Here is a 24,866-nt window from a genome sequence, read left to right as displayed (position 1 = left end):
CGGTGAAGTCAGTGGCTGGTGAAGCACTGGCTAATATCAGAACCAGATACACACAGGTCACATACGCCGCAATCGTTAGAGCGAGAGCAATAATTCTAGCACTAGACCTTCTCTGTAAGGCCGCGTACACACGCGCGGACTGTTTGCCCAACCTTGTTCGTCAAACAGTTTCGGCAAACAGTCCGCTCAAAATTTGCATGAGCGGACTTGCCCACACACGAGCGGACTGTTTCAGCAAACTGTTTGCCAAACAGTTCGCTCAACTTTTGAAATGAACGGACTCGCCCACGTAAGGAGGAGGCAAATCCGCCCATTTCGAGCGAGTGTACAGGTAGGCGGGGCCCGCGAAGGAGACGTCGCGGGCTCCGCCGCCTGGAATGGGCTTAAAGGGGAACCCCAACGCCAAAAAAAATCGGCGTGGGGGTTCCCCCAAAGTCCACACCAGACCCTTGTCCGAGCACGCTACCCGGCCGGCCAGGAAAGGGGGGCGAGCGAGCGCGCCCCCCCTCCTGAGCCGTACCAGGCCGCGTGCCCTCAACATGGGGGGTGCCTTGGGGAAGGGGGGGCCGCGCGGCCCCCCCACCCCAAAGCACCTTGTCCCCATGTTGATGAGGACAAGGGCCTCTTCCCGACAACCCTGGCCGTTGGTTGTCGGGGTCTGCGGGCGGGGGGCTTATCGGAATCCGGGAGCCCCCTTTAAGAAGGGGGCCCCCGGATACCGGCCCCCCACCCTATGTGAATGAGTATGGGGTACAATGTACCCCTACCCATTCACCTGTGAAATAAAGTACAAAAAAAAACACAACACAGGGAAAAAATATTTTATTGCACAGCTCCGGGGGTCTTCCGTCTTCGGGGGTCTTCTCGCCGGACTCCTCCGCTATCTGTGTGTAGCTCTTTTACTAGCGGAGGAGTCCGGCTTTCTTCCTCCCCGCCGCCGGCCTCTTCTCCCGACTTCGGGGGTCTTGTCCCCCTCTTCGGTTCTTCTGCCGGGCCACCGCGCCTTCTTGTAGCTCTTTTACAGGCGGTGGCCCGGTCTTCTGTCGCCGCTGCCTTCCGTTCTTCTGTCGCTGCCTTCGGTTCTTCTGCCGGGCCACCGCGCCTTCTTGTAGCTCTTTTACAGGCGGTGGCCCGGTCTTCTGTCGCTGCTGTCGTCGCCGCCGCCGCCGGCCTGTTCTTCTTCTTCTTCTCCTGGAGATGTTGACTCGACGAGCTCTCCGGCCGGAATGCCAGGGACACGCTCCGCTGCCACTTATATAGTGACAATGGGGCGGTGTCACATGGTATATGTCACATGGGTTGGTCACATGGTGACCCCGCCCCCTTACGATGTCATAGTCCCCATGTGACATCAACCCATGTGACCAACCCATGTGACATATACCATGTGACACCGCCCCATTGTCACTATATAAGTGACCGCACAGCACGGCTCTGGCATTCCGGCCGGAGAGAGCGACGTGTCAACATCTCCTGGAGAAGAACAAGAAGAACAAGAAGAACAAGAACGGAAGGCGGCGACGGCGACAGCGACAGCGGCGACAGAAGACCGGGCCACCGCCTGTAAAAGAGCTACAAGAAGGCGCGGTGGCCCGGCAGAAGAACCGAAGAGGGGGACAAGACCCCCGAAGTCGGGAGAAGAGGCCGGCGGCGGGGAGGAAGAAAGCCGGACTCCTCCGCTAGTAAAAGAGCTACACACAGATAGCGGAGGAGTCCGGCGAGAAGACCCCCGAAGACGGAAGACCCCCGGAGCTGTGCAATAAAATATTTTTTCCCTGTGTTGTGTTTTTTTTTGTACTTTATTTCACAGGTGAATGGGTAGGGGTACATTGTACCCCATACTCATTCACATAGGGTGGGGGGCCGGTATCCGGGGGCCCCCTTCTTAAAGGGGGCTCCCGGATTCCGATAAGCCCCCCGCCCACAGACCCCGACAACCAACGGCCAGGGTTGTCGGGAAGAGGCCCTTGTCCTCATCAACATGGGGACAAGGTGCTTTGGGGTGGGGGGGCCGCGCGGCCCCTCCTTCCCCAAGGCACCCCCCATGTTGAGGGCACGCGGCCTGGTACGGCTCAGGAGGGGGGGCGCGCTCGCGCCCCCCTTTCCTGGCCGGCCGGGTAGCGTGCTCGGACAAGGGTCTGGTGTGGACTTTTGGGTGAACCCCCACGCCGATTTTTTTTCGGCGTTGGGGTTCCCCTTTAAGCCCATTCCAGGCGGCGGAGCCCGCGACGTCTCCTTCGCGGGCCCCGCCTACCTGTTCACGCGCTCGAAATGGGCGGACTTTCCGAGCGGGAACAGTTTGCTCATTTCGAAAGTAGCCTACACACGGGCGGACTGTTCGCTCAAACACAGTTTCAGCGGACAGTTTTTCGGAATTTCCGAAAGACTTTGTCCGTCCAACTGTCCGCTGAAACTGTCCGCTGAAAGCCCACACACGGGCGGACTGTCCGCCCAAACACTGTTCAGCGGACAAGGTTGGGCGAACAGTCCGCCCGTGTGTACGCGGCCTAACTCTAAACATGTAACCTGTAAAATAATTTAAAGCATTGCCTAGGGAGACTTTTGTACTGAAGTTTGCCATCATTCTACAAGTGTGCCCAAATTTAAAGAGTGACATGTTAGGTATCTATTAACTCAGCGTAACATCTTTCATAGTATACAAAAAAAAAAATGTGTAACTTTAATGTTTTTTTTATTCATGAAAGAATTTCTTTCCAAAAAAAAGGCGCTTGAAAAATTGCTGCGCAAATACCGTGTAACATAAAAAGTTGCAACGACCACATATTTTATATATAATGTTTGGGGGTTCCGAGTTATTTTCTGGCAAAAAAAAATTATGATTTTTAAATGTAGGAGAGAAGTGTCAGAATTGGCCTGGGTGGCAATGGGTTACTTGCCATAAGTAATATACTAATAATTATTATATATTGTTTTTAAGGTAATTTACTATATTTTCAAAAACTGTACTCAAGCAGGTGGCTTAACGGCCAAATTACTGAAGCTTGAAGTTATAACTTCCAACCAGTAATTTCACAATCCATAAATAATAAATTATGTATGATCATATAGCATAATAAGATCTAATTTAGCTTGATTAACCAGGATTTACCCCCTTCCTGACCAGATAACTTTTTGCGATTCGGCACTGCATCGATTTAATTGACAATAGCGCGGTCGTGCCACATGGCTGCCAAACAAAATTGGGGTCCTTTTTTTCCCACAAACAGAGCTCTCTCTTGGTGGTATTTGATCACATCTGCATTCTTTATTTTTTGCGCTAACAAAAAAATAGCGACAATTTTGGGAAAAACTTTTTTTTTACCTTTTGCTATAATAAATATCCCCCAAAAATATATAAAAAAAAATCAAAATTTTCCTCAGTTTAGGCCGATACGTATTCTTTTACATATTTTTTTTGGTAAAAAAGAAAAAAAAAAAAACAATAGGCGTTTATTGATTGGTTTGCGCACAAGTTATAGCGTCTACAAAATAGGGGATAGTTTTATGGTATTTTTATAAAAAAAAATGTTTACCAGCAATGGCGGCGATCAGCGATTTTTATCATGACTGCGAGATTATGGCGGACACATCGGACAATTTTGACACATTTTTGGGACCATTGGCATTAATACAGCGATCAATGCTATAAAATTGCATTGATTATTGTAAAAAAAATTCACTGGCAGTGAAGGGGTTAACCACTAGGGGGCAGGGAGGGATTAAGGGTGTCCTAGGGGAGTGTTTCTAACTGTCTGGGGGATGGGCTTGTGTAACGTGGGCACTAATCGCTGCTCCCGATGACGGAGCAGATGATCAGTGTCCTGTCACTAGGCAGAGTGGGGAGATGCGGTTTACATCGGCATCTCCCCGTTCTGGAGCTCAGTGACACGATTGCGGGTATCCCCGTGGCGAACGAGTCTGCGGGTCCCGCGGGCACGGAGCACGCAGCACGCGCATGGTGGGAATTTCAAAGTAACCTATGGGTACGTTACTTTGCCCAGCTCTGCTATTCTGCCAACGTATATATGCCGACAGCGGTCGGCAAGTGGTTAAAACAGTACCTTTTGTGAGAAAAACATGGGATTATGGGTAAATCTTATACCCATAAACCCGTGTTTTTTCCTTGTAGTTAGGAGGGCTGAGCTGGAAGGGAGTATATGTCTTTTAGACACATTCCCCCTTCTATGACAATGCAGTGAGAGGAGAGCCTCCACTGTAGCATTTTTTATTGGTCAGCTGGGGCCAATGGTACTTTACCATTGGTCCAAGGCTCCAAGCTGTCCATTGAGCTCAATGCATCTGACAAGAAGTGAAGAGAGGCACTGTGAGCTCATCCTCTCAGTCTGCTGCAAACAGTGTGTGCCAGATTGCATTTAAACTGGCCGCTCTGTATGTAGCTTCTGACAGGCTGCACAAGGAGCCCTGCATCTCCGGAACCATAGGTCCTATAGGTTATTTTATTTCTTTCTTTATGTTCATAGCAGCTGTGGCTCTGCCTCCCCTGCCTCCCCTGACCGCATGTCCCTGCTAGATATAAACATTGTAGGGGCTGTGGTTGAGAGCACAATTTTCAATGACTCATTTTCTGGCAGTATAATGCCAAAATAATACATGTACAAGAGTCATGGCAGAAACCAATTCATTTTCTATTGGTCATTCTCCTCTGCTTATACTGCTTTGTGCTGAAGTGCACTAAAATAGAGAAAATCTGAATCAGCAGACCAATTGTTATCTTATCCAAGGCAGCTGTTGTCCTCAACATGACTCACTATCTTTAAAGACTGCATGGCTTACACACACACCACCTTTCTCACAGTTACTGTGTTAGAAATGCATGACTGTCAGCAACACGCATAACAGGAAGCAAGTCTAGAGATTGCAAAAACTGGGAACAATAGATTAGGTAAGCAGCCTTGGCTGTAGGGTTCATCGTCAACAGAATATTTTTTATGTTCTGTTTATACAGTCCTCTTAACAAGTGTTAGGACATAACCCTCCACCTCCACGCCACCCTGGCTAACGGTTAAAGGTGAACAGAGCCACGGAGACATGTCAGAGAATGCATTTCGATGCAACTAAACTTGCATTTCTTTTTTTCTGAAACTCTAAGCCCATGTTCAATCTTTAACCACTTTGGCCCCAGAAGATTTTACCCCCTTCCTGACCAGAGCGCTTTTTGCAATTCGGCACTGCGTCACTTTAACTGACAATTGCGCGGTCGTGCGACGTTGCACCCAAACAAAAATTACGTCCTTTTTCCCCCACAAATAGAGCTTGCTTTTGGTGGTATTTGATCACCCCTGCGATTTTTATTTTTTGCGCTATAAACAAAAAAAAAGAGCGACAATTATCAATATCCCCAAAAAATATATAAAAAACAATCTTTTTCCTCAGTTTAGACCAATATGTATCATATATATAAAAATCGCAATAAGCGTATTTCAATTGGTTTGCGCAAAAGTTATAGTGTCTACAAAATGGGGGATAGTTTTATGGCATTTTTTTTTCTAGAATTTTTTTTTTTTTTTTATTAGTAATGGCAGCGATCTGCACTTTTTATCGTGACTGGCACATAATGGCGGGGCACATCAGACACTTTTGTCACATTTTTGGGACTATTGCCATTTATACAGCGATAAGCGCTATAAAAATGCACTGATTACTGTGTAAATGACACTGGCAGTGAAGGGATTAACCACTGGGGGGTGGGGGTGAAAGGGTTAAATGTGTCCTAGGGAGTGATTCTAACTGTGGGGGGTGGGCTACAACTCACATGACAGCGATCACTGCTCCTGATGACAGGGACTTTCCCGTTCTGCAGTTCTGTGACACGATCGTGGGGAGACTGGCGGACATCAACTCCGCGGTACCCGCGGGCACGGTCACACTGTACTCGGTGGGGCATGCCGCTATCCCCGCCAATTAAAGGGGACGTACAGGTATGCCCATTTGCCTGCCATTGTGCTGATGTATATTGACGTGCAGCGGTCGGCAAGTGGTTAAAGCCGTCGTAAACCTCAGACATGAAATATTAACAAAGCACATGCCTCTATAGTGTGTACTTGTCTCAATCCAGAGCTCAAAGCATCATTTCTATCTGCTGCTTTGTTCCTCTGCTATTGGCATAAGTCCCTTCTGACAAGTTTCTCTGACACCAAGAGAAATAAGGTGACAGGGGAGGGGGCTCCAGCTGATAAACAGCTTTAGCTCTGTTCCTGTGTGAAGGAGGGCGTGTTCCTACCCTCCAGTCAGCGCACCACAGTATGCAATTCCAGCTCTCCGCCCCCTTTTTGTTTTCTGACAGCTCAGACAAGCTTAAAAATCCTGTACTTTGAACAGATGTAGAGTGGAGAAAACTGCAGATAAACAAGTACAAATTATGAAGGAGGATTTTTTTCGTCTCTGTGTATCATCTGAGGCCACGAACTTCACTAGACAAGGATTTACAACCACTTTAATGACTTTAGTTTTTGTTCAAGAATTGGCTCATGCCAAGATGTCTGGCAGAGGGTGCGAATAAAGGTGCTGAACTAGAGAAGGGATTCAGGAAACCTGGTCACTCTAATGCCTACAGCATATACTGCAAATGCCATATTGATATGGATGAGAGAAGGGGGCAATGCCAGAGACAGAGCAAACAGCAAATGATGCAGATAAAAAGCTTTGGATCTGATGTGTAATATACACATTTCACATCATAACCAGGCATCACAGAGCACAGTGATTAGTATGGGTTCATCATTTATTCTGGACAATAAAATTCCTGCAGCGGACATCTCTACATTTATCTTATGTACTGGGGACACTAATGCGACATGATTATTGGAGTCAATTCTACTGCAGATGAAAGACTAGGCAAGCACACAACTGAAAAATAATAGCCAAGTGACAGGATTATAGAAGAATTACTGGAAGAATTATGTCTTACAATCAATAGAGAAAAGATAATGGAACGAATGAATAATATATGCAATAATAAATCATTTAGGACAACAAATGAAGTTGGTATTGGATCTATCCATCTACTACAAATATAACCTTTCCAGACACAGGACAATAGTTTAAAATATAGACAACCCAAGCCCTTGGATAATATAATTTATCATGGGTTACCTCCATCTCCATCATCAGATCCTTTAAAGCTCGGCTCCTTCAACATGTCCAGCTCTGCAAGCATCCGAACATAGAGAGCATTGTGACGGAAGGAAGGGTAAAACTTTTCATCCCGCAGCATGATGTCATATACCTTGTCAGGGAAAAAAACAACGTAAAACAATATGCAGGCATCAGACAGAATACACATACCAACAGTTAGATATCGGTGAAAGCAGAATGTGAAGAAATGCAAAGTGGACCTGCATTTTCATGCTTTGCACATTCCTTGACACAATCAGGTGTGAACAGACTACTACAAAAAACAGAAAAAAAAAAAAAACCAAAAAAAAAAAAAAACACACACTAGAAAAAAACATTGCTGGAAGACAGGGGCATTATTTCATGCAGTGGGTGCCAGAATAGATTTTCTCAAGCAATAATAAAAAAAAAAATTATAAATTATATATATATATATATATATATATATATATATATATATATATATATATATATATATATATATATATATATAAATAAAGAGATCCTTTTGCAAGATCATCAATTTCAAGAAAAATCTTCCCATAATATTATAAGTGCATTTAGCGTATTTTATACACGGGCTTTATCTGCAAAAGCCTTTCATGTATAGACATCCAAAAGCCCCGGAGACTGTTGCTGGGCACCGCCATCTTGGATGTGACGTCAAAAGCGCCAACAGACCCAGAACTGTCAAATAACACCATAGAGTAGGGACGCACCAATACCGATACCGAGTATTTTCACTAGTACTCGTGAAAACTCTCCTGATATGAAAACTTTGCGGTACGCATTGCGTCCATACAAAATAAATGGGTGGAAATCGCACTGCAAAGAATCACATGCAATTTGAACAGGAATGCAGTGTGATTCTCCGAATTGCATGCGATTTCCCCCACCGCTCCTGCGTGTGCGAACCCAGAAAAGAAAGCGAAGGGCCATGTAGTGCAGGAATAGGCAGTTTATCAAAATGTTATAAGAACTCTCAAAGTAAATATTTAGTCAAATCCATATCTGCAGTGTCCTCATCTCGCTGATGATGGTAAACAATGGCTGCTGGAGGTGCCCACAGGCCTGTGAAGAAGTTTGGCTGTCAGCCTCCAAGCTGACATCACTTCCGCCCTATACCTACAGGAGTCCCGGAACTTCTCCTCCAGCCTTGTGAGATATACTTTCCTATCTATTTACTAATGCGAGCAGTATGAGGAGTATTGCGGGTTTTTTACCTGCAATTTTTTAGGCTGGTGACAGCGTCTCCACGTAATTTACAAGAAAAGTAAGATTACTGCTTTTACCAGCCCCATAACTGGTAAAAGGCTAATCCGTGAACCACTATCTGTAACTGAATTGTCAGCTTAGGAGATCAAATCTTCATCTGGATCAGGAAGTGGAATTCTAGAATTCAGAATGGATAGGCAAAAATGTAGGTCAACAACTTACCTTCCTCTGGACCTCATCAAAGATCTCTGGTGTTGGGTCTTCATTGTTTAACATTTCTTCCAGTTTTGCTAATAAATAATCATCAATCTGAACTCTGGGTGATGCCTATTGTCGAGAACAGTAAGAAAATGCTAATTTTAATCTTTTTTTTTTTTTTTTTTTTTATAAATAATTTCATAAAGGTGGAATAAGCACTACAACTTCAGGATTTGCCACAGACATTGAACAGGTGAAGACTGCTGAATAAAGGACAAAGATCAATGCTAAAATAGATTAGGGGCCCATTCACACAAACTGTGCCGCAGCTGTGTGTCCTGGCTGCAGCGAGTCTGCGGTCGGGAGCTTGTGGTGCGTATAGAATGCAATAAGGTAAAAAACCTTCTGCCTTTAGAACTACTTTGACATACAACTGCCACAGCAGACACTATACAATATCATGCTAGTAAAATGACCCGTTTCCATGTGCAACCAGCTTCAATTTTCTACTACTGTTAAAAAAAAAGAAAAATACTGGAAGTGGAAATACACTTACATATATAAGAGATCAAAAACTTCTACAAGTATTAGAAGCACTACTTACCAGCATGCAGTTATTTTTCTGCATACTGGAAAATCTCCAAATCAAATGGCTCTGAAGAAGAGGCGATACCCCTTGAAACGTGTAAGCCTTTGTAGACCCGTGTGGCTTCTTTCAGTGGTAAGAAGTTAGTGCAGAAATCCTAACATATTTGTTTTTGAATTGCATTGAAGAGCTTGATTTTTTTTTTACATTGGTTTGGGAGTATAATACTGGTTTTAATGTATTAAATGAGTTAATGAGTTATATGGGTAAAAAGTAATCCCACAAAAATTAGGTCAGTGAGATGAAATCTTTGCAAAGCTTTAGAGCTAAAAAGGAGGAGGAAACTAGGACAAATATAAAAAACACAATGGTATAAAACCTTCAAAATAACATGGTAATATTGCAGCTTAAAGCTGGAGTTCCACAGTTTTTTTTTTTTTTTAAAGTCAGCAGCTACAAATACTGCAGCTGCTGACTTTTAAAATATGGACACTATCCCGTCGAGTGCGCCCGCGATGTCGGCACCCGAAGTCGATCTGTCGCTCGGCTCTCGGGTGCTTTCGCCTCCATCTTGGGTATGGGAATCAGGAAGTGAAGCCTTGTGACTTTATTTCCCGGTTCTCTTCTGCGCATGCACGAGTCACGCTGCTCAATAAGGACGGTCCCTGCTGTCTCTGGGATCCGTGTGTTTCCAAGCAGACAGTGGAGGCCCCGCAGGAAGTAACGTAAATACCCGCAGATTCTGCGGATATCTATGCCCGGAAGTGGGTGCAGATACCTGTATTATACAGGTATCTGTACCTCCCTCCCCCCTGAAAGGTGCCAATTGTGGCACTGGAGGGGGGGTTATGATGAGTGGAAGTTCCACTTTAGGGTAGAACTCCGCTTTAAAGAAAAAAGCAAGTTTCTATCAGGGAGGACTAAAAACAAGAAAGTAGTAAATCAATCAACAGGGTACAGGTTTTGGTATTCAGCACAACTGTAAAAAACACCCAGGCCAAGTGGAGTTTTTACACTTATATCCTTCAAATTAGGAATATATGTTCTGGTTTTAAAACTGTAATGCCCACAGGTCACCAAAACACGGAAAACATACCTTTTCTGATAAATACTGATCAAATACGCCAAGAGCAGCACTTCTTAAAAGATCCTTTGTTTGATTGGTCTGGTGTTTCCCATCTCGCTGCCGACTATGCAACACCTCCAGCTGCTGCTGTGCCGTCACCCGGTATCCCTCTACCGTAAGCCAGAAGAACAGATGTGCCTGCCCTCCTGTTTGCTGCATAAAATCTGTGTTAAAATGGGGAAATTAGGCAAGTCAAAAGGTCATATCTACATTTATATCGAGAAGACACAAATGAACAAATGGCTCTATGACAAAGTAAATGGCATGCTATTTATTACTTTGTTAATAGACTAATGGATGCTTACATGTAAATAAGGGTGTATGAGTGTGCACACATCACTCAGCATCCAGAGTCAGATACTATTTTGAAGCTAATAGTTTCTACACTGCTTGAAAAAATAATAATAAAATAAAAATAAATAGAGGAGCAATTTCTCCTGTACTGTGGCTCATTCAGAATGAATGAGCTGCAGCAGCAATGCGATAAACCATCTTCAAGAATATGTGTTGGTGCAATGCAATCCAGTGCAAATGGGTCCAGAGAGCAACAGGCAGACATGAGGAGAGAGAGAGGGAGAGAGAGTGACGGAGAAAAAAAAAATTGGCATTCTCCAGTTACTCCAATGGCTCTGTATAGCTAAGAATACAGGAACATTTGTTTCAGATAATGTGTTCTAGAGATAAGAAGAGACTAAATATATCCTAAAGCACAATGATCAAATCGGAGTTAAATAATCCGATTAGAACGGTCTGGAATTAGGAGGACCACATGAGAAGCTGAGTGACTGTTTAATTGCTACAGGAAACTGCCATTATGAAATCACCATTTTAACCATCTAATTTTACTATACGGCGGTCAGGATCCCCTCGTTCTGGGACTACGTCATAGGACTTCGCTCCAGTGTCGCCACTCTTGTGTGCGCCCGTGCAGGTGCACAGCATGGCGATTGCACTGTGTTCCTAGGACAAGCCACCACCCCGATCTCAGTAAAGAGCTGATGACGCAGCTCTTTACCCGTGTGATCGGCTGTGTCCAACCCCAGCCGGTCACATGTAAACATGGAAGTGCCGTTTATCGGCTCACCTCACCTCACACAGAGAGCCAATCAGCGGCATCTCCTCGCAGCGGAGACCTGTACAGGTAATCAGGGAGCTGATCATCAGTGGTGCCCTGATGATCAGTAATGCCCCAGCAATGCCGCCCATCAGTGCCACCAATCAGTGCAGCATATTAGTGCCGCCTAATCAGTGCCCATCAGTGTAAGAGAAAAATTACTTATTTACAAAATTTACTGATAGACTAACTTTTTCTCCCTTTTTCCAAATTGTTGGTCTTTTTTTCGTTTTTACTAACGGCACACAGCTCTGAAGGAATGGCACTATAGAGACACTTGTACACTCCAATCCCCATCCAGATTAATAAAGACACTCTCCACATGTAGAGATAGAAATTGAGACAGAGCCTCCAATAGGGTAAAAACACCTTAAGGTAATCAGTTTATTAAAAATAATGCACTTACATGATAAAATATTCAAAATCGCCTTGGTAAAATTCTGCTTTTAACAAGGCGATTTTGAATCCCAAAGGGATTTTCATTATGCACCATTATGACTACCTAGCCCCTGGCATCATAACAACCACCTGGGTGATCCTGACATTCTCTTGCATTTCCTTATTGTGAGCGATAACGCTATACCAGCTGTTATGTTGCCATTCTCAGTGTGCATGCTCTGAATCTTGTCCATTAGGAAGCCATTTACTTCCTCATTTGGGCTCCGGAAGTTGCCCCTCAAGATTTTGTTGGCTTGCTGAGCAGCTCCAGCAATCTGAATGACATCAACTCTCTCCCCTCCTTTGTCTCACATGACCAGCTATTATGGCTTGTTGCTGATCTACTGACTTCCAAATGTTGTTTACTAGTCCCAACTAGTGATTTAATGACTGCTTAAAGTGTAATCTAAAACTCTTTTTTTTTTAGTTATGAAAACTGTATGCAATGATTAACACACCTGTCAGGGTTTTCTTTCTGCTGCCAATTTCCAGTAGGGGAGAATTCCCTTCACTTCCTGTCCCAGTGACACAACAGGAAGTGAGTAGAAATCCAAAAGAGGGGAAATGCCTTTCTAGGCAGTTCTCACTAGAATATGTGTGTCCCCAATGGAAGATTTCCCCTGACCTGTTCTTGTGACAACTATACATGTTTGGATTTCCCATCACTTTCTGTACCAGAAACTAGAGAAACACAGAGATGATGGTCTCCCCATTGGGGACACAGACAGCAATAGGAACTTGTCAGGGGTATTTGTTAACCCCTATGTGTAAAGCAATGCCAGCCCCTCTATTATAGGCAGGCATAGCGCATTAGTCTTTTATAAAAACAAGGTTTATAAATATGTTTTAGAGTGATCTTCATGCTGGTCACATGACTCACGGCCGCTGTATATCTCCGATACATGGATACTGCAGGAGGGGCCAAGATCTTCCTCTGACATCAGCCCAGGAGATCACATGGCCACTCAGCCCCTCCTGCAGTAGCCCTGTAAACCGGCTGAAAGTTACGTGACCGGTCTGAAGATTGCACTAAATTGGTATTTACAAGCCTTGTTTTTATAAAAGATTTATAGAGTGTGCCATGCCTGCCTATAATACAGGACTTGTAGTGACCTTTTCAAATTTTTTATTTGTACTAATAGCGCAAAGGGGGGTAAGGGGCTCAGACAGGACACAGAGCTGACAGGCAGGGAGGTGGAGAGAGGAGAGCTGAGAGCAGAGCAGGGCTGCCGATGACAGAAGGACGCACACTGACCATGGTGGCCAGGGCTCAGCAGCCCTGATTTTCATGGTCAGCACAGAGAGGGGGATACAGGAAGTGGCAGGTTCAGGGCTTTTCTTTTTTTACAGTTTAGAGAGGGGCAGATTACACAGCACAAGCACCAGGATCGTTATTTTTATTTTTTTGGGTTAACAAAAACACTTTAACACGTCCATACTCTGTTCAAAACAGCTCCATGTACACTTCAAAGGAGGGCTGTGCTAAAAGTACAGTTATCTTATAAGTCAAAGGCAGAAAAAGAACTATCATTTTCGGAAACAGGTCAGTAGGCTCTTGGGAATCTTTCGGCATAGCCTTCCTATAAAAGCACATTCTGTTGCCAAGTACTTGCAATTAATCATTTTACCTTGAAAGTAAAACATAAAAAAAACAAAAAGCAGTGCGACGCATAGGTCAGGCTGGATATTACAAATACACAAAGCAAACCCAGCCGAATATGTCAGCGTCAAAATGCATTAAAAAATAAATAAATACAGATTTTAGACATTTAAACACCGAAGCCCCTAGGCTATATTCACACCAGCAACTTAAGCCAATATGAACTGCAGCAGCAGGAATCATCTGGTTTCTGCTGCTGCGAGTGGCTAGATGTAGTTGCTTTCTTGGTTTAGAAGAAATCTATCACTATACACGTAGATGTGGTTGCTGGCAGCCGCAGCTATGCACTGCTGTCTTCACAGCTAGTGATCACCACGGGTAATCGCTAGCTTTGTGCATAGCCGCGAATAGCTGTGGCAGCTGGCAACTTGTCATTATAGTGATCGGGGTTGGCATCTACACCTAGCCGCTCACAGCAACAGCAGGAATCAGAAGATTCATTCCACTGCAATTTGCAGAGTCTGAAATCACTGACGTGAATTCTAGTCTTAAGCTGGGCATACACCAGAATTCCAAAATTCACTTGAAATTCTAAAAAGCTGTTCTTCAAAGCATTCTAACGTGTCGTTGGTAAGGCAACCAATTTAATTTGAAAGACCTTAAAACAAGACCAGATACGTGAATGCACATTACATTATAGAAGAATTTTCTCATGTGCAAATCGTGATGGAAGCCGATTTTACTTACCCATAAAAAACTGTAGTGCAACGTTGTGTACAAGAATTTTGTCCAGGGGGACTGTGCAAAGTTTTCCAAAGTTTGCAGTCAACTTCACAGTATCAATTTCCTGTACAAAGGGTACAATATGGCGTTAGTCTGCAGCAATTGTGCATAAGCTTTGAAAACTACGGTTCAATAAAAACAATTACTTTGAGGGTCCATTCAAACATGTCTGCTTTGGTGCACATGCATGAAGTCACATCTGAACATTATAATAAGCAAGCTTATTTTGAATGGTCAATCAATGCTTGAGAGCAGAAGGAAAACATACTTGTACTGTTTTATCGACACAACGCAATACGCAGTGTAATCATGATTTCGCTGTCTGTTGCAATGCAAGTGTGTTTAGATGTGCTGTGTCCCATTCAAAATGAATGGTACCGCATGGCATGTAGCAAGCGTTACTGCAAGCAATGGTACCCATATTAAGAAGCAGATTCAGGACATGTAGTAAGGAGTGGGTTACTTTCCCTTGTCTATACTTTGAATTCAATTATTAAAGAAACTGAAACTAGCAGAAATTTTATTAAATGCCTTTTAGGGAAGGAATTTGGTGTCGGACCTATCACTTCCGGTTACGGCCGAAACCGGAAGTCCGCGTCTGCTGCACACTCTGCTGTATATGTTGATGTAAGTGTGGATTTTATCTTTTATTACAATAAAATAGCGAAATACTACACATGAAAGCCCTCTGTGTTCTTCTATTCTATACTGCTTGGACATCCTGGAGCTATTGGGAGGGCATGTAATACATAGCCATACAGTGAAACACTAACAGCGGTGGAACAGTGTGACTGAATGAATAAGAAGCCAGCAGCTATCTTTATACACAGTGCCTATTTACCAGTTATTGGAGGTGAGAGGCTGGGGGAAATAGGTGGTGCACCCATTAAGCACTGAAGTTTGCAGTGGATTGTCACTTTTGGGAATTGATTTTCACACTTTTCTGCATGAACTTTATTTTTGCAAGTTTACCAGTCATCAGTGCATGTTATTTAATGGACAATCACGTGTTTATATTGATTATTTAAATAATCACTTTATTTGCTTTTTTTCCACAATCTTTCACCCTATATTTTTATATATATATCATATTTTTTATAAGTCTGTTTATATTTGGATTATTAATGCAGATTATTTCTATTTTACCATTTGATTGATTTTTTCACGGACTTTTATTCACCATTTTTGTACACATATTGGCTACACGTTCATTTTTATTTGGATTATTTATATTGATTTATTTCCGCCATTATTATTTATGTTGCATTTAGTGGATATTATCTGATTTACATTTATTTTGGGATAGCACTTTTAGGTAGCGCCGCATTTTTATTAATTTATATACTCATTTTTGGTGCTGAGATCACTGTTTTGATGCTGGCTGCTTCCTATGTACATCATTTTTTGTATTTAGTCTTCCTATGACATATTAGGTGGAGCGCACTAGTTTTCCTTTTACACATTAAATGCCTTAAAACTTCTTTGAAACCCATACTCTACATGGAAACTGAGTGAACTTTCCATTTACAATTGAACTCCAAGCACAAATTAAAAAGGCACCCCTAAAATTGCACCCCATCAATATTAACAAGCCTAAGTATTATATTAAAATTTGCTTAAGTAGCTTACAAAACAGTTCTGAATTTAACCTCTAGCGCCACTTGAATCTTATTTAAAAAAGTCACCAAGCTGTAGGAATGTACTGTAGCAGTGTTCATTCCACGTAATGCATATGTAAGCTGCAAGGAAGACATTTCATGGCCTGCAGTTAATCTTTACAATGGGTGGAAGGCATTAGAAGCACAGCAAGCAGTAAGTGAAAACTCGGCAGGTATGTTTTATTGGTATCATCTGCAAAAGACTATAGCATTAAGGCTGAGATAAGGCCAATACAAGCACAAAAAAAAAAAATGCAATATATACCCAAATTCAGAGCACCGATCGACGTTCACATGACTGGTCGGCTCTCTTCTCTCCCCATTCGACTGATGCAGTGGGCAGGGCCGAGATTCCCCCACTCATGTCATTCGGGAGGGGAGGAGGAGAGGAGGAGAGAGCCGGCCAATCGGCGCTCTGAAAAGAGGTATATAACTGCATTTTTATAAAAACACACACACGTACATATCAATAGGAGACAAGGAGGATTATATATATGAAATTAAATGTTATTTCAGTAGCAGGAGGGGAGAGGGCAGTTACATGATACAGGAGCCGACAGGCAGGGAGGGGGAGGGCGGGTAGAGAGGAGGACAGGAGAGCTGCGGATGATGGAGGCACGGAAACTGCCCACGGTGTCAGGGCTCAGCAGCCATGATACAATATGGTCAGTTTACAGAGGGAAGGGCATAGCCAGGCAGGATCAGCCAGGTAGTTTAGGTGTTACAGGGGGCCAAATTACACAGCACAAGCACTGTGCTGTATAACATGCTTTAAGGGAACAAGATCCATTTTTTTTTTAGGTTAACAAACACTTTAAGGTAGGTATAATGCTTGTGACCCAATGATTATGTCTAGAAATAGTCACGTTTTGCCTGGAGTTACACTTTTAAAAATGTAACAGCTGATTATCCCAACTTGAATTAGGTCAATGAATTTCACTAAAGGAATCATCGCGATATTGAAGAATCACAGCACTATATAAAAACTTTTATTGTTATGCTTTGTCATTTGTTATAGCAGACATTGTTGATTATATAATAGATATTGTAAACAATTTTTTATGATTCTATATATTTTACTGAGCACAGACAGCGCAGGAAGGTCCCATACTAATTCTTATAGGATGCTTTAGATTTAACCACTTCCAGACCGCCGCATTATGATATACGTCCTTACTTTGAAAGGGGGTATTGTTGTTACGGCAGCAGCTAGCTGCCAAAACCCCGGTATCCTCGTTTTCAGCTGGCGGTCTGGTTTCCGATAAGAGTGGTGTCTATGACAGATGCATCACAAAATCACCTTTATCGGCGGCGGGAGAGGGGGCTCCCGCAACGCTTCCCCGCTTACCGGAGCCATCGGCAGCGCTGATCGGATCTTCACCCTTGATGGCCATGGAAATGAATGAGGGGAAGATGGCCCCCATCCGTCTCCATAACATTGCAGGGCAGAAGCGACATCGTAAGGTCACTTCCACCCATAGCTCTTAAAGAACCATTTATTTATTTATTTAAATGACTTTTTTTTTTCTTTTTTTTTTTTTTTATTGCATTTAAGTGTAAATATGAGATCGGAGGTCTTTTTGACCCCATATCTCATATTTAAGAGGTCCTTTCATGCTTTTTTTCTATTACAAGGGATGTTTACATCCCTTGTAATAGGAATAAAAAAGTGCCCCATTAAAAAAAAAAAAAAATAAAAAAATAAAAAAACGTGGAAAAATAAAAAAGGTAAAAAAAATAAATAAAAAATAAATAAAATAAAATAAAATTTAAAAACGTGCCCTGTCCCACCGAGCTTGCGTGCATACGTGAGTAGTGCCGGCATATGAAAACAGTGTTCTAACCACACGTTAGGTATCGCTGTGATCGGTAGCGTGAGCAAAAGTTCTAGTCCTAGACCTCCTCTGTAAACATGGAACTGTAGAATTTTTTAAACATCGACTATGGAGATTTTTAAGGGTAAATGTTTGTCGCCATTCCACGAGCGGGCGCAATTTTGAAGTGTGACATGTTGGGTATCAATTTATTCGGCTTAACATTATCTTTCACAATATAAAAACAAAATTGGGCTAACTTTACTGTTGTCTTATTTTTTTAATTAAAAAAAGTGAATTTTTTCCAAAAAAAAAAAAAAAAGTGCGCTTGTAAAACTGCTGTGCAAATATGGTTTGACAGAAAGTATTGCAACGACCGCCATTTTATTCTCTATGGCGTTAGAAAAAAAAAAAAAAAGTATAATAATAATATTTGGGGGTTCCAAGTAATTTTCTAGCAATAAAACCTGTTTTTAACTAGTAAACACCACATCTTGGTCCTTAACCACTTGGGATCCGCGCTATTGCAAAATGACGGCAATAGCGCGGACCCACATTTTCGGGACTACGTCTATTGACGTAGTCCCGGTTACGAGCGGCCTGCGCGCCCCCTGAGGGGCGCGCGCGGCGCGCTCTGTGATCGGCGAGTCCGTGAGACTCGCCTGATCACCGATCCGTGTAAGGGGTCGATCCCGACCCCTTATCACGTGATCAGCTGTCAGCCAATGACAGCTGATCATGTGATAAAACGGAGACGGTAATCGGCTAGTATTCCTCCTCGCGCTGACAGCGCGAGGAGAAAAAAAAAAAGCCGATCGCCGGCGGCCGTGTTCTGGACATCAGTCCCGATCACGGCCAGCAATTTAAAAGGACACCTGCCCCCTGCCAGTGCCCACCTGCCACCCGCAGTGCCATCCTGAAATAAAGTAAGTGCCCCCCTGTCAGTGCCACCCAGCAGTGCCCATAGTGCCCACAGTGCCACCCAGCAGTGCCCACAGTGCCACCCAGCAGTGCCCACAGTGCCACCCACAGTGCCACCCAGCAGTGCCACCCACAGTGCCACCCAAAATCTGCCTCAGGTGCTGCACCCCAGTGCCGCCCATCAGTGCCCAGCAGTGCCGCCCATCAGTGCCCAGCAGTGCCACCCATCAGTGCCCAGCAGTGCCACCTATCAGAGCCACCTATCAGTGCCACCTATCAGTGCCCATCAGTCCCATCTATCTGTGGTACCTATCAGTGCCCATCCGTGCCACCCATCCGTGCCACTTATCCGTGCCACCCATCCGTGCCATCTTATCTGTGCCCATCTTTGCCCATCAGTGCCGCCTTATCTGTGCCCATCGGTGCCGCCTTATCTGTGCCTATTAGTGCCGCCTTAACTATGCCTATCAGTGCCCACCAGTGCAGCCTATCAGTGCCCACCAATGCAGCCCATCAGTGCCCACCAATGCAGCCCATCAGTGCCCACCAATGCAGCCCATCAGTGCCGCCTAATCAGCGCACTTCAATGAAGGAGAAAAATGACCCGTTTGCAAAATTTTATAACAAACTATTAAAACATGATTTTTTTTTTTTGCATCTTTTTTTGTTTGTTTAGCAAAAAATAAAACTCCGAGCTGTAACTAAATACCACCAAAAGAAAGCTCTATTTGTGGGAAAAAAATGATAAAAAATTCATTTGGGTACAGTGTTGTATGACCGCGTAATTGTCACTCAAAGTGCATCAGCGCTGAAAGCTGAAAATTGGTCTGGGACTGAGGGGGGTTTAAGTGCCCAGTAAGCAAGTGGTTAAAGTGGTTGTAAAACCTTACAACACACTTTGACCTACAGGTAAGCCTAGATTAAGGCTTACCTGTAGGTCCAAGAAATATCTCCTAAACCTATACGGTTTAGGAGATATTTGCCCGAAGACAGGCACCGCTGTCTATGGAGCGTAGACAGCGGCACGCAGGCGCACTGAGCGCGGCGTCCATGACGATGATGCCGCACGTGTTGGCTCCCGTGCGCACGCGCATGAGTGACGTCATCGCGGCTTCGCCGAATGACAGCGGCGGAGCTTCGAGACCCCACCGAGAAGATGGATGCGCCGGACTACAGGGGACAGCGGTGACTTCGCTGGCTCCTGTGTCAGGTAAGTGACACATAATGGACTACTATGCGATGCATAGTAGTCCATTATGCTTTGCCTTTGCAGGGAATGAAAGAGGAAGTAAACTCATCAGGGTTTACCTCCTCTTTAAGTGGGTAAAGAAAAGACCTAATCAATGAAAAATACCATCTGAATGTATGGATAAGGTCTCCTCTCTCCCAAGTTTGTGATCCCAATGATACTGGGAAGCCGCACATGTATCCTTTTAAATACTATAAGTGTCCCCGCACTGTGGTGTGCTCAAATGAATTTAAATAAAATTTTGACTGCTGCAAGAAAAAGGTGTGTATTCCTATATGAATTAGTATGGGATGTTCCTGCACTGTCAGTGCTTGGTAAGATATATAGAATCATAAAAAAAATACAAATCTACAAATTCTACCATATAATCAACAATGTCTGCTGTAACAAATGACAAAGCATAACAATAAATGTTTATACAGTGCTGGGATTCTTCAATATCGCAATGATTCCTTTAACGTGCCAACCATGCAGAAATATATGGCAAAAGTGATGAAAGTGCTGTGCTCCCCTTCCTCTTGTGCCCTCACTCACCAGCTATCCATCCAAAGAACACATCCCCAATAGTTAGACACTCATAGGATAAGAAATAGAGCATACATGGCATGATATCGTTTAAAAAGTTTTTATTATAAAATAATATCCACGTACATGTTGGTCTTTCATGACAAGCATATAAAAACGCAGTGCAATCTGTGGTTTTCATTCCACAATCCAGGAACTGATGTCACCGGAAGTCTCTGTACCTAATGGATTTCACTCCAACCCGGGAGTGTCATCAGTACGTCTAACTATTGGGGATGTGTGGAAGAGAATAAAGACACATCTATGAAAGATAGATTTCACCAGTACATGGATAGCTGGTGAGTGAGGGCACAAGAGGAAGGGCAGCACAGCACTTTCATCACTTCTGTCATATTCTGCACGGATTGCACTTTAAAGGAATTATTGCAATATTAAAGAATCACAGCACTATATAAACTTTTATTGTTATGCTTTGTCATAGCAGACATGTATCCTTTTATATGGGGTAACAAAATGACTAAAAGACCTACCTCCAAATATTTATTAAATTATGCAACAGTGGCCTTGCTAATATTTTTCAAATCCATATTACATTTTCATTTACACGGTGGCCAGTTCACAGTCTAACATCATGCAGATAAGCAACCGAACTGTAAAGCGATTTGTTATATGTTCAAATATGAATATTTCTTGTGCGAATCTATTACTGGCATAGGATAATAAGAGGTGCCAAAAAGTAACTGGCAGGGAGAGATGACACACTAAAGAGCATACTAATTCTACCAAGTGTCTAACTTTTGAGGGAATAGCTATTTCAAGTAATATAATTTCTATCGATTTGGTAGGCAATGTAGAATGTCTAATACCAGGAATGCATGGTGTTAAATACTGCATTTCACAAAATGTTCTTATGCCACCACAAGCGATTACATACTTTCATCCTTAAAGTGGTTGTAAACCTCTGAAATGAAAAATGAACAGAGTATATCCCTCTATAGCAGAGATATGCAATTAGCGGACCTCCAGCTGTTGCAGAACCTCAAGTCCCATGAGGCATAACAAGACTCTGAGAGCCACAAGTATGACACCCAAAAGTAGAGGCATGATGGAACTTGTAGTTTTGCAACAGCTGGAGGTCCGCTAATTGCATATCCCTGCTCTATAGTGTGTACTTGCCTCAATCACCCCAAAGCACCAAGTGAGATTTCTGTTTTTTCTGTTCTTTCTCTGCTATCTGCATGACTCACTTTTGACAGATAATGCTCACACCATAGAATCGCAGGAGATGACCCTCCCTTCCAGCAAACAGAAGTTGATGGACGGACTCTGCTGTACATTTTTCTATGATATTGTGTGTGTCCATTTCCTCCCCTCAGCTCTCAGGTTATACTTAGCTCTCCTCTTTATGTTTGCAATGTGTGATGTCAGATCCCTGCTCCCTGCCTGATGGGGCTCAGAAACAACCTTTGACTTATGCGTTTAGAACACTGTAGCTGCAAATGAACAGGTACAACTTATGTAGAAGGATCAGTTTAATCTCTGTGTAGATCATTTTGTTGGCTATATGTAAGGGTTTACAACCTCTTAACAACATTATAATGCCAGGTTAACAACTTACTTTTCCAGACTGCAATCTCTGTATTCTTGTTTCACATACTTTCTTTACAAACAGTAAACTGTTTATCTGGTTTTTTATAGTGTTGATATCTAGCAAAAAGACAAAAGCAAAAATCTGTATGTCGTCAAGTACCTCACAACCTATTGCACAATTGTAAGTGAACACTGTGCAGTATGCATCTTTTAAGAACATGGCTGTGTCACAATACTATTAATATGTTTTCTAAAAGTTAAACCTGCAATCAATATAATTACATATCAATCTCTTACTAGGATACTAGGATCCAAAGAACCAAGAGCACTAAAATGACTAGAAGCTGTATTATAGCTAACCTTTGGAATGTAATAAACCAAGAAAAATGCTGATGCGTTACAGTGTTACTAAACCCATAACAGTAAAATCAGTCTGTATACGCAGTAAAGCTCCCTGCCGCCGAGAACCAGCGCGATAGGATCAAGCTGGAAACATTCTCGGGGGCAGATGCTGTAGCTTCCCTTGCATCGTATTTGGTCCGTTGGACCAGAATACAGACGAACAGGTTTCCCACTAGGAACTGGGTCTGACGGAGTTCCGGCGGGAAAATGTAAAACATTTTCTATTTCTAAAGTCCGTCAGATTTTTGGCAAGCAAAGGTCCGATGGAGCCCACACACGATCAAATTGTCTGATGGATTCGTTCCGTCTGACCTTTGCTGTGTCAAAAAGTACGGTCGTGTGTACGTGGCATTAGGCATTTATGGTGGAGCCCATTGTGAGACGTCAAACCGGTGTAGACTTGTTGCTTGTTTGCTGATTTTCAGTTGCATTGATGTACTGTAAGTGTGTAGTGTGCCGTTTTAAATAAATCCCTTGTTAAAACCTACTGCACTACGAGGCTTCCCCCTTCTTCCCACATATGCTTTGAACTTATCTTTGGATGGTGGTATATTCATTGATATGGAGCCCACTTACATCAGGTTTCATCAGAAGGCCCTCTGACATCTGGTGTCTTCCTTACATAATTTGTCCGCATCAGAGTGCCTCCTTACATTAGGTGTGCTCATCAGAGTGCCCCTTTACATCTCATGCTTTTCTCACACAATTAAGAGGAGAATGAGAATCTGCTGCTGTTGAAAAGTGTGCTTTGATGAGTAAGGACTACTGCAACAGTGAAGGAGGACCATTCCCCCAAGGCTATACCATCCATCCAGTCCACTACTTATAAACAAATGTACAGACCAGACTCGGGTCCATAAGGCTCCGAGGAAGAGGAAAAATACTCGAAACGCGCTAGTGATCACTCCATCTCACCATTCCATGAAACATGGGTTTTGTTTTATGTCCTCTTAGGAGAATTATGTGATTTTATTCAAGTTACTAAATGTGTGTACTCCCCCTACTTCTGTTTTTTAACCACTTGCCGCCTGGCCTATAGGCGAATGACGGCTGCAAAGCGGTTTCAAAATCCTGACTGGGCGTCATATGACGTCCTCAGGAATTTTGAGCCGCTGCGTGTCCAATCACGGCTGATCACAGTGTAAATAGGAAGAACCATTGATCTGCTTTTCCTCACTGGCTGATTATCAGCGCAGCACCCCCAAGGATGCCCACACTGGACCACCAGGGACGCCACCAGACCACCAGGGATGCCCAGCACCAGGTAAGCCACCCTAGACCACCAGGGATGCCAGTCAGTGCCCACAATGGATGCCAGTCAGTGCCCACAATGGATGCCAATCAGTGCCCACAATGGATGCCAATCAGTGCCCACAATGGGCATCACTGATTGGCATGCATTATTGTCTGGCACTGATTGGCATCCATCAGTACAAAACAATACAATACAATGCCGCCTATCAGTGCCCATCCGTACCACCTATCAGTGTCCATCCATGCTAACTATCAGTGCTCATCCATGCCCATCTTTGCCTCCTATCCATGCCCATTCATGCCGCTTATCCATGCCAATCCGTGCCAGCTATCAGTGCCAATTTGTGCCACCTGTCAGTGTCCATCCGTGTCGCCCATCAGTGCCACCTATCAGTGCCCATCAGTGCCACTTATCAGTGCCCATCAGTGCCACATATCAGTGCCCATCAATGCCACCTCAACAGTGCCACTTCATTGGTGCCACCTCATCAGTGCCCATCAGTGCCGCCTTATCAGTGCCCATCAGTAAAGGAGAAAACTTTATAATCATTGTGGAAGTGATTTGCATTGTTTAAAAAAAAAAAAAAAAAAAAGTCTGTTTGATCCATCCCTTCTTCAATTGTCCCCAATATATCTGCTGATAGTGCAGAGTCTTGGGGGCACTCTGCACATGCTCAGTTTGGTGTGTATTGCTAAAGAGTTTAGTTTTTTTCTTTTTTTTGGAGAGTGCATGTGATCAGCACAGGGCCAATCAGCACTGCCCAGACAGAGGGTCAAGGGTCCTGCGGCCTACTAGAACAGTCAGAGGAGAATGAAAACTTCTCCTACAAGACACTGATAAAAGTATACTGATGATGAGAAAAGATATTTAGCAGTTTATATATACTAAAATAATTGCATTTCCGTGTTCTGCGAGACCCGATATAGTGAATGCATGTTTCTGGGTCCCGTAACACTTTAAGAGGCTTATCACTAAATTGGCTTTTAAAGTGGTTGTAAACCCTTACAAACCACTTTGACCTACAGGTAAGCCTAGATTAAAGCTTACCTGTAGGTCCAAGAAATATCTCCCAAACCTATACGGTTTAGGAGATATTTGCCCGAAGACGGGCACGCCGTAGACAACGGCGCGCAGGCGCACTGAGCGTGGCATCCTCGATAACGAATGCGCGGGAGTGACGTCATCGCGGCTTCGCCGAATGACAGCGGCGGAGCTGCGAGAGCCACCGAGAAGATGGATGCGGCGGACTACAGGGGAC

The 24,866-nt window shown here is 43.6% G+C and overlaps 1 protein-coding gene across 4 annotated transcripts in view; it reads right to left on the bottom strand.

Moving 5' to 3' along the window:
* Positions 1–24,866, bottom strand: part of SNX13 (sorting nexin 13) — a 223,398-nt gene that overhangs the window by 51,386 nt on the left and 147,146 nt on the right. For all 4 annotated transcript variants that reach the window (XM_077491271.1, XM_077491268.1, XM_077491270.1 and 1 more), the window contains 5 exons: positions 21,980–22,068; positions 14,159–14,258; positions 10,230–10,423; positions 8,572–8,676; positions 7,114–7,246 (listed from right to left, as the gene is read on the bottom strand). In XM_077491271.1, the coding sequence (XP_077347397.1) occupies positions 7,114–7,246; positions 8,572–8,676; positions 10,230–10,423; positions 14,159–14,258; positions 21,980–22,068 (621 nt within the window). The remainder of the gene's footprint in view (positions 1–7,113; positions 7,247–8,571; positions 8,677–10,229; positions 10,424–14,158; positions 14,259–21,979; positions 22,069–24,866) is intronic.

Source organism: Lithobates pipiens, unplaced genomic scaffold (assembly GCF_037356315.1).
Source record: "Lithobates pipiens isolate NorthernLeopardFrog02 unplaced genomic scaffold, aLitPip1_a1.2 Scaffold_19, whole genome shotgun sequence".
In the NCBI taxonomy this organism is placed as follows: domain Eukaryota; kingdom Metazoa; phylum Chordata; class Amphibia; order Anura; family Ranidae; genus Lithobates; species Lithobates pipiens.
This window is presented reverse-complemented; position numbering and strand designations above follow the sequence as displayed.